Raw genomic sequence first — 17,500 nt, 5'->3', positions numbered from 1 at the left:
GACAAATAGACAGACAGACAGACAGACAAATGGACAGACAGACAAACATACAAATGGACAGACAGATAGACAGACAAATGGACAGACAGATAGACAGACAAATGGACAGACAGACAAACAAACAGGCAGACAGACACACAAACACAAGTAAATAAAAAACAGACAAATGGACAAACAAATAGACAGACATCAATCCCACCAACCTTCCACAGGATGTCCGCTCTGGTCGAGCTGACTTCCATTCGCCTCGACTAACCCGCTCCGAGTCAACTCTGACAAACCAAACATGTCGGCCTTCTCGTCCACCCTGACGTCACCCACACTCCCCTCACCCTCACAATTCATCGCCTGCAACACACTCAGATCGGCCACACCTCCGTCCTCCTGCAACGCATTCGAACCGCACTCCGTAACGTTATCTCCGTCCCCCTGGAATTCCAGCCATGACGTCTTCGGCATCTCCGTCAACTCCATCAGCTCTGCGTCGCTGCTGCTGCTTCCCTTCAGCTGCCGATCGGTAGCAACAAACGTGAAGCTCATATCGCCGGCCAACGCGACATACATCTGACCCTTTCCTGTTGAGTTACTCGTCAACGAGTTTTCCGGCTTCAAACTGCTGTATGCATCGGATCGAAGACGTTTCGTTAGATCGTCGGGATTCACCGTCAGACGATCGACGCTCGCTTTCGGCGTCACCGTGATGATGCTGTTTTTCATAAATTTCTCGTGGTTAAACGTCTTCGCTCGACTGTTTTGTCGTGTCATCACACGTCTGCGAGCATTCGATTCGTCACCAGACGGCGACGACTCGGTCACATGCCGTTGTTGTTGTTGTTGTTGTTCGACGTGTATGCTGTGGCGTCGACTCGTTTCTTTGTTCTCTCCGGTTTTGTCGGCTTTGAGTGGAAAGCGACCTTCCACGCTGTGTCTACGTGAAGGTTCGGGAAACATCTGGAGGTCGGTGTCGGTGTATCCGGCTTTCTTCAGGTTCTCAACGTACATTTCCATCTCACGGCAGGCGGATGCGTAACCGGAATGCGAAGGTGCAGACTGAGTGTTGGCGTAGTTTCGGATAAACGATTTGACAAGCTTTGCTCTGTAAGACAAACCGAATGTAAATCACTGCAATCCGATGTGTAAGTTTGGATGAATGATTTAGAAAAGTGAATTCAGTTGTGACATTATGGCACCATACAAGTGTAATACAAATGTGTGTGTGTGTGTGTGTGTGTGTGTGTGTGTGTGTGTGTGTGTGTGTGTGTGTGTGTGTGTGTGTGTGTGTGTGTGTGTGTGTGTTACAAACGTTGGTACCTGTTGTGATCTCCAAAAAATCGAACATCATACTTGTCACCAGTTAAGGTCAACACCTACAGGCAAAGTGACAATACAAAGGAAAATAAATAGTAGTACATCATAACATATGCAAATAAGCATATGCACACACACACACACACACACACACACACACACACACACACACACACACACACACACACACACACACACATAAACACACAGAAGATAGACAGACAGACACACAGCCATATTGTTTTATTCTCTCCCAAACTGTAAATGTAACAATCGCAAAAATGAAAGCATCCTAAGCATTAACAAAAACTACTGAAATGTCTGAAGTTATAGCTACAGTATTATCCTAATAACATAGTGTTGAATGTCTATATCAAAGAAAAAATCATCTATCTTACCTACATGCAATATACTTATCTTCTTTAATATAACTCTAGCATTACATCTCTGGATAATTATAGAAATCTGTCTACACCATCTCATCCTGAAGTCGGCTTCAGTAACTTCTGCCTTCTGAATCTTTTGATTTCTTTGAGAGTGAGTTCAGGAAGTTATCAGCCTCCTGACCCCAGAACCTAAAGTGTTCAAAGACCAGAGGAACTAAGTTAGGTGTTGTGCCATCCTGAATTGACAGAGCTTCGTATTTGCTTTTCTTTCTCATCTCACGCCTCACAGCTGCATAGCCTGCCTCTTTAGATGCTCTATTTAGGATGTCTTTACTCCAAGGGTGAGCCGTGCTCACGTCGAACTCTGTGCTTGATTCATCGTACACCAAAATATCGGGGTGATTCTCAGATTCTGTATATTGTTCTCTTGGCTCCTTGCAATGAAGCAGTTGGAGCTCGTTCAAACAACTGCACCATCCTGACACTACAGAGTCGTGTTGCCAGACTCGTCCTCCCCCAAACTTGCAGGTGAAAAGATGATACCCAGTTCCATCCAGTTCTACTCCACATTCACATTTGTTTATGCATGACTTAAAAGGCATTGGTAGACTGAGCCTCAGAAAGGACGCTAGACGGAAATCCTTTGCAATAAGTGCGTACCTATCTGAGGATGGTAAGGCCTCTAATCAAGCCCCAAACCTCCTACCTTGAGCAGAACATAATCTTGCAGCATCCCTTCTGTGAGGTGCAGAAGACAGACAATGAGCTGCACTCAAGAGGCCAATTTCTGAGCTTAGATTGTGCTGAAGCTTACCCTTTGTAGCTGAAAGGGTTGACAACGATTGAGGCCTCAGTGTTTCATCGTTTCCTAATCTAATTGGAGGCAAGGACTTGACAGCTGAATGAATGTTGAAGCCAAAGTGAAGAGGATGTGGAATCGTGGAATCATTTTCCACCAGATCTTGAATACGTTGTGAAAGTGAGGAAAAGCGATTAGGCAAATCTCTGACAGATTGAGCCCATGAAGAGACGTATGCTTAGCATTTACTCTTGTTAACTTCAGATAAGCCAAACCCACCCAATTTGATGTTTAATGGGGCTTGATTCCAGGTGAAATCATCAATAGACTCTAAGCCCAGTATCTGGACAGACAGACAGACAGACACACACACACACACACACACACACACACACACACGAGCTGAACCAACCTTTGCTGGCCAAAACGGATATCCCTTTACCTTTGCCCAAACAGGTTTGTGCAACTTGGCCTAACAAAACGTAAACATGCTACACCTACGCATGCTCCAGCATACCTGTAGACATCATACATACGCATGGTTTAGTAAACCATTGTGATGTTTTCTTCATTGACATTCGGTAACAGTCAGGACATAACACGATCTCTGACATCTAACACATTAATTAATGAGATGTTAACATTGTGTTGCTGTCTTCATTATTAAATGACAGACAAGGAGTTGAGACCTCACGCTTGCAGATTCGCAGCATGGCTTTTGCAATGTCAGTCCATGTATTGGCCACTATCAACATCACATCAATATGATAATAGTCTTCATGTATTAGATAAACAGAAAGAGACACAAGTTTGCATACAAACAGCAGACAAACAAACAGACATTAGAGTTGCTTAGTTGTGTTGAATGTGGATTTCAATGCTGAAAATACATGTATTGGACAGGCAGATAGACAGACAGAAAGACAGACAGACAGACAGCAGACGAGTGGACAGACAGACAAACTGTGCACTGACAGACAGACAAATAAACAGACATAAAAACAGACAGACAGACAGACAGACAGACAGACAGAACGACACAAAAACAAAGAGACAGATAGCAGACAGAAGCAACAGATAAACAAACAACAAATTCATTTCATCACCATATGCTACTAAAGTTTCTCTTACTTCCATTGTAAATAGCACAGTTGTGAAGAATCCATTGCGTCTCATGCTGGAAATGCTGTGGAGATTCATAAACACCTTTCCTAATGTTCTAGAGGGAAAAAACAAAGACCAACTTGACAAACAGTTCAGTTTAAATCATGTGTCTGTCTGTCTGTCAGTCTGTCTGTCCATCTGTATGTCTGTTTGTCTGTCTGTCAAAGAAATATATTTTCATAAATCAGAACTATAACAAGCTAAATCAAACTAAACAACTCTTAATTAACTAAAAGGCTAATACACGATACAGTACAGTTGAGTCTTACAATGACTATTTAACTAATGAACAAAAAACTAAAAGTGTCCAGTTCTGAGCCACACTTTTGACCACCTAAGATGTTATAAGCTTTTCTTAACATCACTGAAGCATTACATCTTTGCAACTCAACAGAAAAACGACGTCTCCAAAATGATATAAACTCAGCAGGATTCTTTTGGCCACTTCCATCTCTTGAGAGATGTGAGAGATCGTCCAGATACTTTAATGTAGTGTTCTAGCCAGGATATTTTGCCAACCGTCAATATGAATTCATTAAATATAATGGCGTCAGACAATGACGTCATCAAATGTTTAATTAATGTTGGCGTATTTGGTGATAACATCATATTTTTACTTTACCTTTCCCTAGTTGTACCAAGCAGAGTCTTATGCATGCATATTAGTTGCTGCATGATTGGTAGACTATTCAATATAAAGCCACTCCGGACTTGTGAATAAATCTCATTGAACATTACCTTGTTGAACATACACAGATAGACATCTAATACACTAGATTATTACAATGACAAGTTGACTTAATTAACTTAAAACTGGGATTGTGAGCTGAGCTTTACAAGAGTAAGTTGTGCATATACGTTGGCTACTGTGCCGTCAAACTTAAGAAATAAATAGTATTTAATGAATAGTATAGGGATATACTACTACGCCTTCTGACCATTTATCCTTCTTTTGACCATAACTAGCTAATACGCTACGTTTTTAGTAGTCTAGCATAATCATGTGCAAAATCCATACAAAATTTTTGTATTAAAAGCTCTGAGAATTTGTAGCAGCAAGCGTGCGTTGTGAGAGAGGATCACTATGTTTTTATAGCCATAATGTTTAGCAAATTGATACATCCAGTTGAGTGGTTACACTGTAAAGAGATCTGCAAATGTGTACCTACTAAACATGGGATTGAAGATAAACAGTAATTAGTAGAACACCTGCTGCAACAACAAAGAGACCAAGTCCCAAGAATTTAGATGTCATGAGATTGTTTATAGGAATGTCAGGACCATCAAGACCAATAGAGGTAAATGGCTTTAAATCCACAATGGATTCCATCCCACACTACCTGTGGTAGGCTGTCCATTTTTGTTCCCAACAGTCAATAATTGCTGTTTTCCACTCCCCAAACGTCCCTTCCTTGTCCCAACCGTCAAAATGATGGTACAGACGGTACTGGCGAGAACACTGCTTTAATGCTCTTTCACCCCAACAACCAAAGTGTTCAAACACTAGGGGCACAACAGATGGTGAGGAACCTTGTGGTTGCATTTTTCCCATGTACTTGTTGGCTTTGATTTCTTCTCTACAAAGAGCAGCAACTCCATCAAACAGAGAATCCTTGGCTACAATGTCAATACTCCAAGGATGTGCCATTGAGACATCTAAATCAGTGATTTTCCCACATTGATAGTCCAATACAGTAATGTCTGGCCTATTGTCTGAATTGCAGTATCTGTGTTGTGCTTCATCTACATGATGTATGTCTAAGCTTCCAAGGCAAGCATTCCATATTCTTACTATAGAGTTGTGTGTGTAGACAGGGCCACCTCCAGTTTTACAATTTAGAAGGTGGTATTCATCATATCTGATTCAAGAGACTTTCCACAACCACACAAATTGGACCAAGAACTGAAAGACATCGTATAACCTAACCTCATCAACGATGCCAAGCGATAATCGCAGAATTCAATTAGAAACTCAGATGAGGAGGGTATAGCATCAAGACAAGCACCTGCTCCTTTGACTTGAATTGACCTTAAACAAGCTGAATCTCTAGGAGTAGGAGCATTAGTTGACAATGATTCAGCCAAAGACTGGAAATATTTATATGTGACAGATCGTGTTGTAATTTCTGACTGCCAATCAAGTTATGAATATCTGATCTGGGGGAAGCACTTAGCAAATATCATGACCGACAGAACATTGTGGACTAACTATAATATGAGCAACTAAACTCTCTGATTCAAACTCTCTAATCCATGGAAAACCACAACAAAGATTGGAGGGAATGAACCCAGGAAGCTAAAGCAAACAGTGAAATGGTAACCACTGAAGTCAATCCAAAGCCACCCAACTGTATTGACAGCGTCACTTCTTCCCAGCACATGGAACTACACGTGTAACATCCAGATCTAAGAGACTGGCAAATGTGTTTTGTGTTAGCATCGGTCCGTCCGTTCATCTGTCTATCTTGCATGTAAACAACTATCTCTTCATCGCTGTGTGTTTAGTCAATCCATAAATCTGTCTGTCTTTAGTCTGTCCATCTGTCTGTTTGTCTATCTGTTGGTCAGTCTGTTGATCATCCAAAATTTAATATCTAAGACGCTACAACTGTTAATATGCATCAAATAGCCATTATGACACCTTTTCAAGTGTTGATAAATCCATCGGGTGAAATATGCACTCTTTATATCTTGGCTCGGCTGAGACATCAACAGGGTGCTGAAATGGTAGACTCTAGATAAACAAACAAACAAGAACACAAATGAGTGAAGTATATACCTAAACAAAATTAATACAAGAAACAATGAACACACACACACACACACACACACACACACACACACACACACACACACACACACACACACACACACACACACAACCAATACAAACATACAAACGATAGACTAGACATAAGCATTCTCTAACCCCATCTATATACATTTGGTTGACAGCTAATAAAAGAAAATCAGGAAGGTCGGGAACAGCACTCCAATTACCAGCAGATTTCATATCCTACAAGACAAAACAATTTACCTACTCCAATGTACTCAAATCACATGTGCACACACACACACACACACACACACACACACACACACACACACACACACACACACACACCTGACACACAGGGCACATCCAAGTGGTTGTGCCCACCATTTTTGATGCTCTTCCAAGGCACTTGGCATGGTACACCCTTGGGCAGTTGTCACAACATATTAAAGATCCGTCTGTGTGGCACATCCAACAGAAGCTATCATTTTCTACACTATCGTGACAACCTGCCGTCTCGAAACCGTCGACTGCAACACGCTTGGCAGGACTGTCTTCTGAAATGGGAAGGTTAATAGTGTTAACATTCACACAGATACACACACACACACACAAACACACACACACACACACACACACACACACACACACACACACACACACACATTCATTAATGTATTAGAACACCCACAAAAATAATTTAATTAAGTCCAACCCAACTAATCCATTTGTACTCATATTACTGGTGCATACACACACACACACACACACACACACACACACACACACACACACACACACACACACACTGAGTCTGCCTCATAACACACATCAAAATCACTGCAGTCAGTCTGATAACCACTCAAGGTTGACATCTGTTGCCTGTCATGCCTCACATTCTTTCTACTTACTGACAAACAGCTCAACCAAACAACAAGACAACTACCTGCTATACAACCACCTGCTATACAACCTTATGAATGTGATCACTGGACACACATACATATTACAACCACAATACAAAAACAACATACCAGCTGATCTGGATGGCTTGAAGCGTCTCAAACGAAGCCACAAACGGCCACTCTCTGATTGACTATATAAATACACGTGCCCAAATATGGACATCACACAATGACAGCCAACTTCTTGTGCAAAGTACAGCACAGTACCCATTCTGAGCATTCGCCTTCTTTGTCTCGTCTATCACTCTGTATTCATTCGACAACGAAACAGGCAGAGAACTGCTGGCGTCTTCGGCCATACCGTGTGCACACAAGCAGTAGAATCAATAGAAAGGAAGTAGTAAACGTGAAGTGCAACTAGAAGACAAGCAATCAATGTGGATCCGTTATCTAGACGACCGGGTAACAAACTCGATTATTTTATTCGCTTGTTATGAAGTCGTTTGAGGCAAATGAGTGAGAATATCTACGACTAACTAACATCTGAAAGCACAACAAGCTGCTGCAGGTGATAATCAGTGTGGGTGCCCATAGAAATGCACAATTAGAACGTTGAGTGACCGACAAGCATGCAGTGTCAGACACTCAGTGGGTATGCCCTATGATCAGTCTATTGCCCTCCATGCATCTCGACTGCTCTACAAGTGTGTCATGTCCACACACACACACACACACACACACACACACACGTGCACGCACACACACACACACACACACACACACACACACACACACACACACACACACACACACACACACATGCACAAACATGCACACATAAGCACACATCATGCACCCAATTTGGTTATTCAATTAACTTTCGCAACTCTTTCTTGATCACATTTACATCCTACGATACCAATCGAACACAATCCTGGCATCATCTGCCGATGACCCAACACATCACTCCAACAGTCCATATAGTCGGAGACCCGAAACATAACCCACCATTTTGGGTTCGAAACGAATAACAGACGAGCGACTTATTCGTCATGACTTATCCATGGCTCGCAGCCAGCCGCTCTGATTGGCTCTTTCGGAGACCCGCCCACCCGTCAATTGACACATCACCCCTTTGACGCAACAGCAGCGAGCTGATTGGCTGAACACTTGAAACTACCTTCTCCCCCAATGGCACTCAACAGCATTCACACCTTGCTGAGCGCATTACATCAAGCTTTGCCCCCACACGCACACTCTCGTCCGTCGCCTTCACATCTGAGCTTGCGAAAACGGCGGGAGAGCGTGAGAGCAAAGCGGCAAAAAGCGACTGAATCGCTAACTCAACATGCACACTCTGCAGATCCGGTTTCTGTCATTCTGCAATGTGAAACTCACTCAGCCTCATCTGGTCGTTCTCTGTCGTACAGAGAGCTCACGTTTCACTCGTTCTCTCTCTCGTCGTACACTTATCGGCGTGTGGGCATGGCAGCAGACGAGAAAAACAAGTTTTGTCAGAAACCGGATCGCGCACATACTCGTGGCTATGCTATATGAATGGCGAGAGAGTTAGGATTATAGACACTTACAGAACGGCTGGAGAGGAAGCGCTTGTATGGAGTTTCAGCTCCGACCATTCATTTCCGCGAAGTAACGTGCTGTGCAAACATCCCGTATGTATGTCCCGTATAATTTAATTAATATTTGAATTAAATGTTTTTGATAATAATTTTGTTTCTACAATTAAAATTATTGTTTTTGGTATTATTTGAATTTGTCAATTAATAAAAAATTATTGCAATCAAAATTATTATTACAAACATGTTCAGTAGCAGCCTGTTTGAATATCCCGTATATTTGTATCCCGTATAATCTGGTTGATTTTGTATCCCGTCTGTTCCCTACCGTCTGCTGGTTGAGAATGCCGGTCGGTCGTTCGGGCAAGAAGAAGAGCCAGGCGCCTTTCTTCAGTCAACAGTTTTTCATAGAAAACCACGCAGACATAGTGTCATGTGTCTGTATGGTAATATGCGTTGGAATGATGTTCCAGGCGAGTCATTCCACTTTCCTGACTCTCTTAATACTATTCTTGGTGTATGGAGCTTACTATCTAGCATAACAGTGTGGTAGTTATATGCTTGACTATTGTATTGGAGGGATGCATCTCACAATACACTAGACTATTGTATTAGAGGGATGCATCTCACAATACACTAGACTATTGTATTGGAGGGATGCATCTCACAATACATTAGACTATTGTATTGGAGGGATGCATCTCACAATACACGTTTGAACGGAGCACTAACTATTATATGGCCATCGCACTTAACAATGATGCGGTACCAAAAAGAAGTAACAGCCAGTAGTAGCTCTAACATTACATAACTATTCACGCAAACATACAAGCAGACAGCAAAGGTAAGATTAAAAGCAAAGAACTAGTGGTTATTTCTAGAGAGCCATATCTTGAAAGATTCTTCGATTGTCACTTTAATGATTGATGATAGAAGATGATGTTGACATCGTTTAGGTAGAGAGATAATGTGAAGAAAAGGGTGAAGACTGGAACAGTCAGTGAATTCTCTCGAACCGATTTGAATATTAATTTGTTTACAGATGTAACCTCTAGATTCGATAGTGTTGACGAGATCTGCATAGCGTTCAGATTTTTGTTTATCAGCATGAGAGAAGTTTGATTCATATGGAATAGTCAGTTTAATCACATAACATTTATAAGTATCAGTATTGGAGGAGTGCATCTCACAATACACTAGACTATTGTATTGGAGGAGTGCATCTCACAATACACTAGACTATTGTATTGAAGGGATGCATCTCACAATACACTAGACTATTGTATTGGAGGGATGCATCTCACAATACACTAGACTATTGTATTGGAGGGATGTATCTCACAATACACTAGACTATTGTATTGGAGGGATGCATCTCTCTACTATTGCATAGGAGATTTTCTGTACATTGTATCACATCTCATTGTTTCTGATTCTTTTAGGTCTCGCAGCCTTTTTCTAGTATGTTTGTGGCAGCTCAGTACAACATAACTACTAATATCACAGAAGGTTCATAGAACAATGCTGTAGGATTACTGGATTGATATTGATTGATCGGTGCGTGTGTGTGTGTGTGTGTGTGTGTGTGTGTGTGTGTGTGTGTAGGGGAAGACAAACCGCCTGAAACTCTCTACTTGCTGGGAGCCAGGGATGGGTTTACTGTATTCTTCTACACTCTCATCTGGATCACTTTACATGCTGTACTTCATGAATATATTTGGGAGGTACGTTTGTATATAATCTGTCTGTCTATCTGTCTGTATGTATGTATGTATGTATGTAAGTATGTCTGTCTGTCTGTCTGTCTGTTTGTTTGTTTGTCTGTCTATCTGTTTGTCTGTCTGTGTATCTGTTTGTTTGTCTGTTTGTCTGTCTGTATGTATGTCTGTCTGTATGTATGTAAGTATGTCTGTCTGTTTGTCTGTTTGTTTGTCTGTCTGTTTGTCTGTCTATGTGTTTGTTTATCTGTTTGTCTGTCTGTCTGTTTATTTGTTTGTCTGTTTGTTTGTCTGTCTCTATGTATGTATGTATGTATGTCTATTTGTTTGTCTGTTTGTTTGTCTGTTTGTCTGTCTGTCTGTATGTATGTATGTATGTATGTTATTTTTACAGTGGGGAATATAACGCCTGGACACGGACATTGTCCGGTCAAAACAAGTCCATGTCTGGCCATATATTGTCTTGACATTACATGGTTACTCAAACGGTCACACCCAAATGAAGGTCCAAAAAAACAGTGGTGATGTTACAGATTTTCAAAGTTCACACTTATGGAGAATAGACAGTAAGCTTCTGTGTGAAGTGGTGAGAGGGTTACTGAAACGGAAGTTGCCTTAGAATACAAATTTTCACCAAGAATGCACCACAGCACCAATAGGAGGACATGAATTGGTAGAAACAGCGTCCCCAAGACAGTAATCAAAGCATCCTGATTTGTGAATGTTTCTTTCTGGGTATGTGGTCAGCATGTGGGGGTGAAGGGCGGGTAATTGTGTCAATGGTTCTGAACCCGCAGACATGCACCCTACATACTAAAATTGAAACGTCTGTGTCAATAGTTGTCATTGTTAAACTTGTTGAAACCATAGCAGTGACTGCTGTTTCTTTGAAAATTCCAGTCGTTCTGGAAAGATTCTAAATGGTTTCTAGATTTGACTGACAGCAACGAGAGCACATCTGTCTATTTTTTGTACGTTTACTCTAAAACCTTGACTCCCGTCGTTCAGGCAGCCTCATAAGTTTTTCAAACAAATTTTTGGTACTGTACAGTGGAAGCCCAGAAGTGGGAATGTGTTGTGATGCTAATCAATTGGTGCATGTAGATTTCAGCACACTTTCAAGTTGTTCACTGTCAAAGGGGTAACGCATTTACTTAGGGTGTGTGGAAACGGAAAGCCCAACCACCTGTTCAAATTGTGAGTTTATTGGTAAACTACACTTCAACGCAGGAATTCTCTATTTACATATCTTTCTTTAGCTACAGTACAAGTTCAGTGTTAGCTTGTAGATATGGACATTATACCCGACACAGTTGATGCAGCTGGCTTTGCTGCAGACGGCGTTGCTACTATCTTGTATCCTGATGATGCCCCAGTAAACCATGTCCCTGTAGCGATACTTGGGGATGGCAACTGTTTGTACCGGGCAGCTAGTGTTGCTGTATTTGGAAAGGAGAATGAGCACTCCAATATCAGGGCAAATGTGGTCAAAGAATTGGTAGAAAACGTACGATATTGTGCTCAGCTATTCATTGAAAGGGCTGAGCAGGCAAATGGTGATGATGGACACAAGGCATTCTCTACTGCTGCAATACTGTCATAGGTATTAGGAAATGAAGCAAATGCTGTTTTTTCAAATGAGTTGACAAATATTCGCAATTTACACCATGCCTTTGCTGAAGGAGTAAACCATCAAGCAGAGTTATCTTGCCGGAAAGGAGTGTGGAGTGGCATGCTAGAGATCTCTGCTTTAGTGACTGTACTTGGCAAAGATGTACACACCATCTATCCCAAGCAGTTTTCATGTGCATGTCGATCATTCATGCAAACTGTTTACTCTCCTCACCAAGGAGTTGTATGTGGATCACCCATTCGAATCATGTGGTCCTGCACTAGCCTGAATATCTCCAATGAGAAGTGCAAACTACCTAATCACTTTGTTCCTGTTCTTCCAGTTGCTGACCAAAAGATCAACGACAGTTGTATAAAAGGTCAGAGTGTAGGTCAGTCTTTGTCGCCAGCTTGCATGCAGGCTGAATTTGAAGATGAGTCCATCAGTTCGTGGGTTGAACCCCCAAAACAGCTGAAACGGCACTGTCCTCTCCCCATTCCTCCATCTGACTCCGAAAAGGCAAAGACAAAACAGTCAGACATTTTCTCATTCTTGCAATCGAAACAGGTAGCATCAACAGCAACACTCAAAACAGCAGCAAGCTCTAGCCCAATGAAATCAATTCAACCGTCAAGCTCCACTAAAGGCTTCTCAATAATACCATCACTTGCAACTGACCTGTTAGACAGACAACCAGAGGTAGTTGAAACTCACCAGTCTTACCAAAAAAGGCCCCAACCAGGAATGGCCAACTCACTGTCTAAGTGCAAGAAGCAGTCATCATCACGTAGAGTATCCCTTAGCACGTTTAAAAAGTGGCAGACCCACTATGAGAAAGGATATCAGACTTTGTCATGGCTTTGTTGCAATCTTGATTTTGATTCAAATGATTGTGTTGGTTCTCTTTGGTGCGAGTTATGTCGCAGGTATGAAAGCAGTATTGTTGGAGCTAAGAATTTTCAACATGCATGGCTAGTTGGATCTGTTAACCAGAGAACAAGCAGCATTATCGATCATGCAATGAGTGAACAGCATAGTATAGCGGTTAACAAATGGCATACTGACAATGCTCGGGCAACTCAGGAGTCTATATCCATCTATGCACCAGTTGCCAAGAGCCTACTTCACATCGAGAAATCAGAGCACATACGCTTATTGAAGAAGTTTGATCTCTGCTATATTTTAGCCAAGGAAATGATGGCATTTAAGAGTATCCTGTGCTAGCCAAACTTGAAAAGAGACACGGAGTAGATATTGGCAATTCCTATTTGAACAAAGCCAGAGCACAAGAGTTTACTCACTACATTGCAGAGAGCCAACGCTTGCAATTACGACGCAAGTTAAAGGATGCCAAGTTTTACAGTGCAATGATTGATGGGTCAACAGATGCAGGAAACATTGATGATGAGCTTGTAATGGTGCAATACTGTGCACTTGATCACGATACCCAAGAAGTTAGATCAGTTTCACGTTTTCTATCAGTTGAAGTACCTTTGACTGTAAATGCTGATGGACTCATCCAATGTCTTCAGAGAAGTTTGGAGAAGCTAGGTGTGGTCGATGTTTACAATGCTGAAAATGTTCTTGCCGCTGATGCGGTACTTGTAGGAGTAAGTACCGATGGAGCAGCAGTAAACATATCAGAAATCAATGGCATGAAAGGCAAAATGCAAAGTAAGTTGCCCTGGCTAATGTGGCAGTGGTGCTATGGGCACAGACTTGAACTGGCTTGCAAAGACGCGCTGTGCAGCAAGGTGATCAAGGACGTCATGGAATTGTTGCTTCGATTATATTACTTATACCACAAGTCTCCTAAAAAATTACGTGAGCTTGAAGGCATCATTGCAGACCTTAGGGAAGCATACAGCTTCCCCATAGGTGGAAATGTGCCTGTGCGCTGCTCAGGAACACGTTGGATTGCTCATAAGCGTAAAGCTCTGCAATGATTCATTGACAGATATGGAGTGTATGTAAACCATTTGTTCACACTAGCAAGTGACAGACAGACAAAGGCAGAGGATAAAGCACGCTTCAAGGGTTATGTTTTTAAGATGAAGAACTACAAAATGCTAGTTGGCGCAGCTATGTATGTAGACTTGCTACAGCCCGTACATCTCTTGAGCCTCAGTCTCCAAGATGACAAAGTCAACATTGTACATGGTATACATAACCTGCTAAAAGCCAGCAAATCACTCAAAGGTCTTGCCAAGAAAGAGCCCGGGGAATGGCCAACCGTCAAACTCGTTTTGAGCCGTCTTGAGAGAGACAAAGAAGATACTTTGTATCAAGGAGCCCCTTTGGCAAACTATTCTGTCAGCACACTAAGTAACTGTGCAGAAAAGGTGAAAACCGATTTAGTATGCCTTGATAATAAATGAAGGAGCGACTAGGCTGGTGTGACACCAAACTTCTTCGTCATATAATTGCCTTTCTTGACACCCAAACATGGCAAAGAAAACCTAACGGTAAACCTCTGGGCAAGATAGTGAAGACGAGAATGTTGATGATACTGCAGAGGTTAAAGAAGCTGTAGAAGCTCTCGCTGTTTGTTTTGCCAAACCATTAGAAAGCAAAGGCATTAGTATTCTTGCTCTTCATGACGAGGTTGAGGAGGTAGTCCGTTATGCTAGAAAATATCTTAATGTCAACAAGGTGTGCTATGAGTCTGTGTGGTACACACTTTACACCTGTCCAGACCACTGTAAGTGGCCAAACGTTCTCCAATTGTGCCAGCTAGTATTTAGTCTCCCCTTTACTACCACACATGTTGAAAGGATGTTTTCGTTGCTGAAACTGATCAAGACAGACAGGCGCACCAGCATGGGCAACACCACCTTGTCTGACCATATGGAAGTATACCATGAAGGACCATCACTTGAAGACTTTCACGCTGACGCCGCTATTCAGCTGTGGTGGGAAGGATGCAAGACCAACCGCCGTCCTAATCAAAGTTTCAGAAAGCAATACAGAGCAAGGAGAACTGAAGAGTTGGCCCAAGACGATAGCACTAGTAGCTTTAGTTTAGATGACTAGGACGTGTGGCATAATCCTCTAAGCCCATCTACAGATAGTTTTCCAGAAGGGTCTGACTGACAATTTTGCACATCGTTGTGCTAGGTTTACCTGTTAATGTTCTGCTATTGTCTCACACAATTATAGTGCACTTTCAAGTTTGCCTTTTGAAGTTCCATAAGTTTTCTAGACTTTATTATAACGCAATAAATATGCTTGCCTTGCAGGTATGTTGTCTCAAAATTGTTATTGTCGTGATTTGTACGTATGTCAAATAATAGCAAATAATAATAGCAATAGAGTGTTTACGGGCTCTGAAATTGATAGCATGGGCGTGGCTTTGGCAAACCTTGTCCGGACAAGAAATTCTTTATATTCCGCTCTGTATGTATGTCTGTCTATTTGTTTGTCTGTTTGTTTGTCTGTGTGTCTGTCTGTCTTCATACACCATGTTCCCTTTCTATTTCTTCTCTCTCCAAGAAATGGTGTCGCCGCTTACATCTTTCCAAGACAAAGACAACAGAATTCTATGACAGTGGCCAGCTGGCCGTCTACTATCTGCTGTCCACAATTATCGGAGCCACCGTTCTTCAACGGGTATTGATCTTGCTTGAATCTCTTGCCGATCTTGCATTTTAGTCACTGAAGTCTTATTCTACAGCGAGAGTGTTTTAGTTCGCTCTCACTTCTGTGGAGGGATTATCCTGACATTCCTATAAGGTCAGACACATTTGTATACGTTCAACATTGGTGTTGGTCTGCGTTTGTCTTGATTTGTATGACAACAGGATGTACTATGAGGGTCAGTAGTTGTGTGGGCATAATTGTTGTCATTGAAGATGATATTGTTGTTGATAGAACTTTTTTGAACTGGTGTGTGTGTGTGTGTGTGTGTGTGTGTGTGTGTGTGTGTGTGTGTGTGCATGCATACGTGTGTGTATGTGCATGCGTACGTGTGTGTGTGTGTGTCCATGTGTGTGTGTGTGTGTGTGTGTGTGCACGTGTGTGTGCACGTGCATGCGAACGTGTGTGTGTATGTGGGTGCACGTCTATGTGTGTGTGTGTGTGTGCACGTACGGCACGTGACATTGCTAGTAAATATCAATGACTACTAATGAGCGAATAGTACACAAAATGTTTTTGTGTAGTTTTATTGAGAAGATGTATTACATCAACCAGGTCAGCATTTCATGTTCTTATCACTTCATCCTCATTTCAGTTGTGCGTGTGCTGTAGATTGCATACTGGATGCACTGGTTTCCTGAACTTTATCTTATGAAAGCTAAAAGGGTTGGAAAGTTTGCTGACTGTGTTTGTTAGTTTATTTGTTTTGTGTGTCATTATTTGTTTATTTGTTTGTTTAGCTGTCTCTGTTTGTCTGTTTATTTATTTGTCTGTATGTATGTCTGTTTGTTTGTTTAGCTGTCTGTTAGTTTGTCTGTCTGTCTGTTTGTTTATTTGTCTGTCTGTCTGTTTGTCTGTTTGTCTGTCTGTCTGTTTTTCTGTTTGTTTGTTTGTTTGTCTGTTTGTTTGTTTGTCTGTCTGTTTGTCTGTCTGTCTGTTTTTCTGTTTGTTTGTTTGTTTGTCTGTTTGTTTGTCTGTCTGTCTGTTTGTTTATTTGTCTGTCTGTTTGTTTATTTGTCTGTCTGTTTGTTTGTCTGTTTGTTTGTCTGTCTGTTTATTTGTCTGTCTGTTTGTCTGTTTGTTTGTCTGTCTGTTTATTTGTCTGTCTGTCTGTCTGTCTGTTTATTTATTTGTTTATTTTACCATCCATCTGTTTATTTGTTTGTATTTGTTTATCCATGTATTTGCCAATTTGTTGTTCCTTTGCTTATCATTCCATTTGTGCCTGTTTTTCTGTCAGTCTGCAACTTTACGTCTGAGCGCACCACTTTGTCTGTTTATTTATTTATTTATTTATTTGTTTATTTATTTATTTGTTTGTTTATTTATTTGTTTATTTATTTGTTTGTTTATTTATTTATTTGTTTATTTATTTGTTTATTTATTTATTTGTTTGTTTATTTATTTATTTATTTGTTTATTTATTTGTTTGTTTATTTATCTATTTATTTATTTGTTTATTTATTTATCTATTTGTTTATTTATCTATTTATTTATTTGTTTATTTATTTATCTATTTGTTTATTTATCTATTTATTTATTTGTTTATTTATGTTTGTTTGTTTGTTTATTTATTTATTTGTCTGTTTATTTGTTTGTTTGTTTGTATATTTGTCAAC

General features: G+C 41.0%; 2 protein-coding genes across 2 annotated transcripts in view; one reads left to right on the top strand and one right to left on the bottom strand.

Annotated features, from left to right (window-relative positions):
* LOC134195347 (MYND-type zinc finger-containing chromatin reader ZMYND8-like) overlaps positions 1-8,999 on the bottom strand; it is a 12,253-nt gene extending 3,254 nt beyond the window's left edge. Inside the window, exons 1-12 of the mRNA XM_062664364.1 lie at positions 8,928-8,999; positions 7,606-7,755; positions 7,468-7,529; positions 6,782-6,990; positions 6,587-6,673; positions 6,299-6,391; positions 3,625-3,712; positions 3,183-3,238; positions 3,030-3,107; positions 2,906-2,965; positions 1,312-1,367; positions 204-1,096 (exon numbers count right to left, since the gene is read on the bottom strand). Coding sequence (XP_062520348.1) covers positions 204-1,096; positions 1,312-1,367; positions 2,906-2,965; positions 3,030-3,107; positions 3,183-3,238; positions 3,625-3,712; positions 6,299-6,391; positions 6,587-6,673; positions 6,782-6,990; positions 7,468-7,529; positions 7,606-7,697 — 1,774 coding nt within the window. The 5' untranslated portion in view covers positions 7,698-7,755; positions 8,928-8,999. The remainder of the gene's footprint in view (positions 1-203; positions 1,097-1,311; positions 1,368-2,905; positions 2,966-3,029; positions 3,108-3,182; positions 3,239-3,624; positions 3,713-6,298; positions 6,392-6,586; positions 6,674-6,781; positions 6,991-7,467; positions 7,530-7,605; positions 7,756-8,927) is intronic.
* Positions 9,000-9,215: 216 nt separating this feature from the next.
* LOC134195411 (translocating chain-associated membrane protein 1-like 1) overlaps positions 9,216-17,500 on the top strand; it is a 9,623-nt gene continuing 1,338 nt past the window's right edge. Inside the window, exons 1-7 of the mRNA XM_062664435.1 lie at positions 9,216-9,388; positions 10,358-10,424; positions 10,521-10,639; positions 15,738-15,854; positions 15,919-15,977; positions 16,406-16,436; positions 16,494-16,547. Of these exons, the coding sequence (XP_062520419.1) occupies positions 9,260-9,388; positions 10,358-10,424; positions 10,521-10,639; positions 15,738-15,854; positions 15,919-15,977; positions 16,406-16,436; positions 16,494-16,547 (576 nt within the window). The 5' untranslated portion in view covers positions 9,216-9,259. The remainder of the gene's footprint in view (positions 9,389-10,357; positions 10,425-10,520; positions 10,640-15,737; positions 15,855-15,918; positions 15,978-16,405; positions 16,437-16,493; positions 16,548-17,500) is intronic.

This window comes from Corticium candelabrum, chromosome 20 (genome assembly GCF_963422355.1).
Source record: "Corticium candelabrum chromosome 20, ooCorCand1.1, whole genome shotgun sequence".
NCBI lineage: Eukaryota > Metazoa > Porifera > Homoscleromorpha > Homosclerophorida > Plakinidae > Corticium > Corticium candelabrum.
This window is presented reverse-complemented; position numbering and strand designations above follow the sequence as displayed.